General features: G+C 29.7%; 1 protein-coding gene across 1 annotated transcript; it reads left to right on the forward strand.

Moving 5' to 3' along the window:
- Positions 1 to 53: 53 nt before the first annotated feature.
- Positions 54 to 5,248, forward strand: LOC102589368 (WAT1-related protein At4g08300-like). The gene is made up of 7 exons (XM_006356047.2): positions 54 to 402; positions 2,426 to 2,488; positions 2,586 to 2,702; positions 3,093 to 3,327; positions 4,023 to 4,181; positions 4,402 to 4,553; positions 4,909 to 5,248. The coding sequence occupies exons 1-7, from the start codon at positions 224 to 226 to the stop codon at positions 5,096 to 5,098; spliced, it is 1,095 nt and encodes a 364-aa protein (XP_006356109.1). The 5' UTR covers positions 54 to 223; the 3' UTR covers positions 5,099 to 5,248.
- The last annotated feature ends 271 nt before the right edge of the window (positions 5,249 to 5,519 follow it).

A 5,519-nucleotide genomic window follows, 5' to 3' on the forward strand; every position in this document is an offset into this window, starting at 1 on the left:
TTCTTCTTCTTTATAACAAACAAGAAACATATTCTATCTTTGTGTGGGAAAAGTATAAAATTATTTTCACCACAAGAATATGTTTGATCAAGAACAAGATCCTATCTCTTAAAAATTTGAAGGAATCGAACGCCATTCTTAATTCCATATTAATTGTCTATATTAGCTAGTAGTAAATTGTGGTCATTTTATAAAAGAAAAAGGGTCATTTTTGCAAAGAAATATGGCTATGGATAAGTTCAAACCTCATCTTCTTATGATTTTAGTACAAAGTTGCTACACTTTTCTTTATTTCATTACTGAAGCTTCATTCAGCCATGGGATGAACCCTCATGTCTACGTAACTTATCGAAACATCGTGGGAGGTCTAGTTATGTTACCGTTCGCGTATTTTCTTGAAAGGTACGTATCTTATAATTAACGGTCGATATAAGTTTAAGATTTTAGTTTTATATATGCTGATAGTGAGACAAACTTTTTAGATCATTAGAGAATTGTTATTTGAGTTACTCACCATTTTTAGCCTATAAATATGTTGGCTATATATGTTGATAGGGTAAAGGACTTTTTACATTACCGATGAACTTTGTTATGTCAAAAAACATATTTACCTTATGACCAACACTATTTAACAAATATTCTTTGTATTCTTAAACTTCATTGTGTTGTCAAACTAAAACAAATCGAATGGAAGGGATAATTGCACTTTTTGTTCTTCTATTATTGATAAATTCTGTATTTTGTCCTTGAAATAGTTGGCTAAGTATATTTAACCTTCAATTACTTGAAATATATATATATGATCCTGTAATATACTTCCTTCGTCCACTTTTATTTGTCATGTTGCGCTTTTTGAAAGTCAACTTGACTAATTTTCAAAATTTAATTAGATTACATTAATTCGATATTTTAAATAAAAAATTTAGACTCAAAAACTATACGAAAGTACTATAAATTGCAATTTTTTGTATATCAATATGATAAAAAAATACATCATAAAATATTAGTCAAAGTTTTTATAGTTTGACTCTAAAAAGGGAAACTATGACAATTAAAAGTGGACGGAGGTAGTAGCAAATACCTCCTCTGTCCCTAATTGCTTTTCCACTTTTGAATTGACACACCTATTAAGAAAACAATTATTGATATGGTGAATTTACCATTTTATCCCTATTAATTATGTTAAAAATTTAAGATTTTCAAGAAGTTGTAACTTTTTTCAAAACGGAAAAGGGTCATATTTTCCCCTTCGTCATACTTTTTTGATATATTTGCCCTTGCCATCCAACTTTAAAGTCATATTTACCTTAAATCTCCATATTTTTACATAATATCATTTATGTTATGCCTGTGTGGATTTTATTTTTATCTAATTAAATCTAAAATCATTTTAACCCAACCACATTGAATTAAACCCCATCCACTAATGAACCAAGAACAAGTCTTAACTATCGTGGGTTTGGGTTTTCTATTTGTATGGGACAGATGGGTTAATGTAATTATAATCAGATCTGAGATCTCCATCACTATCGGAAAATCGAAACACCAAGCAGATCCATCAAATAACATTAAATATAGAAGTTTTCTGGTAGTTGCTTCGAATTTAATCTTTCCCATTGATAGCTACTGGAAACCAACTTAAATCATCCATCTCCATTGTTGAACCTCACTTCACATTCTTTAACAAAAATATCGAGTTGATTAATCAATTTTATGCGTCAAGATTAGCGATGAAACTTGGCTTTACAAAAATATCTAATTGAATGCTAAAATCTGTATTAGTTCTAAAGTTGAGTGTTGTCTAATGTGAAAGAGGAGATACTATATAGTTTTCTACATTTGTTCCAATAGAATGCCCATAAAGAAATTTACGCAGAAGAATCAAATTGGGTTTTATTTTGATTAGGTTTAATGTATGGAGCAAGTTAAATAATTTTAATAATATTTAGATTTAATTATATAAAAATAAAATCCACATAGGCACAACATGAATAATATTATGTGAAAATATGGAGATTTAACGGATGGATGGTAAATATGACCTTAAAGTTGGATGACAAGGGTAAATATATCAAAAAAGTATGATGAAGGGCAAATATGATCCTTTTCTAAGAGTACAGGGGTAATTATGACTCTTTTCCGTTTTCAAAATTAATTAATTGAGGGTATAATAGGTAAAAAAAAATTGTCCTTTTTTTATTTGTCAAAATGAACAAGTAAAAAGGGACAAATAAAAAAATTAAATTGGACAAGTAGTTAAGAATAGAGGAAGTGTGTCATATTTGAACTAAATTATCCTTAAATATGGAATAGTAGTACAAATTTAATATAACACATCGACAGTTGAATGATTTACTCTTTTAATTTATTTTTTCCTTAATAATTTTTTAAATTCTCTTTTAAATGTTTTTGTTTCTTTACGCAGAAAAAAGAGACCAAAGTTAACTATGGCTTTGCTATTGGAGTTCTTTGTACTTTCTCTAATGGGGTAATTAAGCTCAATTAAACATCATTAATTATCCTTTTGAAATATAATTATTTGAGTAAAAATAATACTAACATTTTTTGTCCTTAATTTATTTCAGAGCGACTTTAACTTTGAACATGTACTCTGTGAGCTTGACTTTCACTTCTCCAACACTTATAGCTTCTATGCTCAACACTATTGCTGCACTCACCTTTGTATTGGCAGTAATCCTCAGGTAATTAATTTATTAATCAAATGATTTAATAGCATTTTTATCCCGTAGTTACTAGTATATAAATAATTTTAATTTTAATCCATGTGATATATAACTAATTAAACATTTGATCCTTTGATTGTGGACATTTACAAATTTATTATAATTATTAACTAATCAATCACAAAATTACTCGTGTATTATGTTAAGTTTTTTTTTTTATTATATATATTTGACAGTAATATAGTTCAAACAAAACATATTTCCTACACATAGACTAAGAGCACACATTTTTAATTATGGGATAATTATTTATAAACATTAAACAAATTAAGTCATTTATCACAAGATTCTTGTGAAGTAGTGAGAGCTTAATTAAACTCTAATTTTATAAGTTTTCTAATATTGTAGGTTGGAAATTGTTAATGTTGAAGACCCTAGAGGAATAGCAAAAATAATAGGAACACTTGTTTCTTTGGCTGGAGTTATGATTATGACATTGTACAAAGGAGCAATTTTGAAGAATTTATGGCATCCTATCATATACATTCATCAAGGAAACAATGTTGTCAAGGAAGATTGGGTCAAGGGCTCAATTTTGGCTTTTGCTAGTTGCATTACAAGGGCCATATGGTACATCATGCAGGTCATTTTTACAAAAATATAATCTTGTCTATATTTAGACTAGTTTTTGCACTATATAAATTGTTCTATGTGTTGAAATTTTATGTTTCTTGATTTTTGTTAGGGGTCAAGGGTTAGGTTGAGGCCATTAGGTGTCTATTATGATCGTCTAGTTGTGACAGATTCATTACTAGAGACGTAATTTACAATTTGAAGTTATGTTTTTTTTATAGAATGACCTTAAGTTAATATATAATAATAATGTGATTTCAGTCAAATGTTTATAAAGTAAGCAAGCTTTTTTGTCACTATCAGAAAATTGCTAACTTCCAAAGTGGAGTTCTTGTCTATGTTTCTTGATTGTGTTGAGGTTATAAAGGGTTGGCTCGACAAGAGTTAGGCTATGTCCAGTTTTGGGTCGTGACAGACACACATTCTTGGAGCTAGAAGTCAACTTACGGGTTCAGCTGAACCAAGTAGGTTTGTTCTATATCGTATGTTTGTGTTATGTAATTTACTAAATATATACTAGTTTTATACTCTACTGATACTACCTAACGTCTTTGCCTAATCGTCTTTAACTGAATTATTTGTATCCGGGAAGTCCCCTCGGCCAATCGTTGAAGTATTTACTAGCATTTGAAATGATTATCATAATATTCAGAATCTATAAAGTTCAAATTCTGAGTCTGTCTATGCATCCTTCAAATTTTACAGTCTTACACACAGAAAAGATATCCAGCACAATTGTCACTGACAACATGGGTGACTTTTTTTGGAGCAGCACAATCAGCTTTCTACACAGTCATAGTACAACATAAAAGAGCTGCTTGGACTATTGGTTTCAACATTGATTTTTGGTCTACAATATATGGGGTAAGAAGGGTCCGATCATCTCTCGTAGCTATGTTGCATGGACTTATCAAAAATACTTTTAGATGTATAACGAATCTCTAAAAATAACACACGTTTTGGAGGATTTGATACAAATGTGATAATATTTTTAAAGAATTCGAGTAATATAACTCTCTAGTGAAATTTTATTTGATTGTGACAAGCTTTAACAACTTTTTTTTTTTCCTGGGATTTAAAACAGGGTATAGTTATTTCTGGTTTGGTGTGCTATATTCAATTGTGGTGCACAGAGCAAAAGGGACCTGTTTTTGTGACTATGTTTAATCCACTATCAACTATATTAGTGGCACTTGTAGCATACTTTGTGTTTGGGGAAAAGCTATATATGGGCAGGTAAAAAACTCATTTTATATGCTCAAATATAGACAACTACTACTTTCTATTATGTATAATTAGTCGAAAATGAGCTTAAATGAAGCGACATGATCAATGAAGATTATTATTGCCGATCTCAACTTGGTTGGGATTGACGTATAGTTGATAGATTTCAAAAGTCTTTTATTTCTTTCTTAAGCTTTGTGACAAATCAAACTATAACACCAAAATAAATCCTCGCAAGTTTATTTAAGCTTAGCTCATGTCATTATCATGACAACTCAAACTATGTCAAATAAATTTATATGGAGAAAGTAGAAAACAATGAATTCTTTATGTTCTAAATAATTAACCATTTTTTTTCTATTTTCAGCATCATAGGAGCAATAATTGTCATTGTTGGCCTTTACTTGCTCTTGTGGGGAAAAGAAGATCCAAAATCAGAGAGAAAAGATGAAGAAAAATGCTGCACAACAAAAAAAGAATTACATCATGAAGACGATACGATGAAGGAATTCACATCAGATGCTAATCCCAAGGATACTAAAAAACCAAAACAATAAAAATAGAGACAAAAATTCATAGAACGGAATATGTGGTTCTAAACTGAATTAGTTGGACCAGTAATTTTCAAATATCAGATAGAAAACTTAGTTTTGCAGTCCGTTACAAATAACATGTTATTTGATTGTATAATCGTTTTAATAAGAGAACATTAAAGAAAATCCTTAAAAAATCATTCTCTTCTATACATAAAAAAATATACACATCCGTATTTAATAATAGAAGGATTTGACAAAAATATTTAAAATTGTCCTTTTTGAAGGGGAGCTTTTGAGCAACAGTAAAATTGTCTCTATATGAGGTCACAGGGTTGAGCCGTTGAAGCAGCTACTAATGTTTGCATTAGGATAGATTGTCTACATCATATTCCTTGGGGTGTGATCCTTCTCCATACACTGCTAACGTCAGATGCTTTGTGCA

Source organism: Solanum tuberosum, unplaced genomic scaffold, assembly GCF_000226075.1.
Source record: "Solanum tuberosum cultivar DM 1-3 516 R44 unplaced genomic scaffold, SolTub_3.0 scf00214, whole genome shotgun sequence".
NCBI lineage: Eukaryota > Viridiplantae > Streptophyta > Magnoliopsida > Solanales > Solanaceae > Solanum > Solanum tuberosum.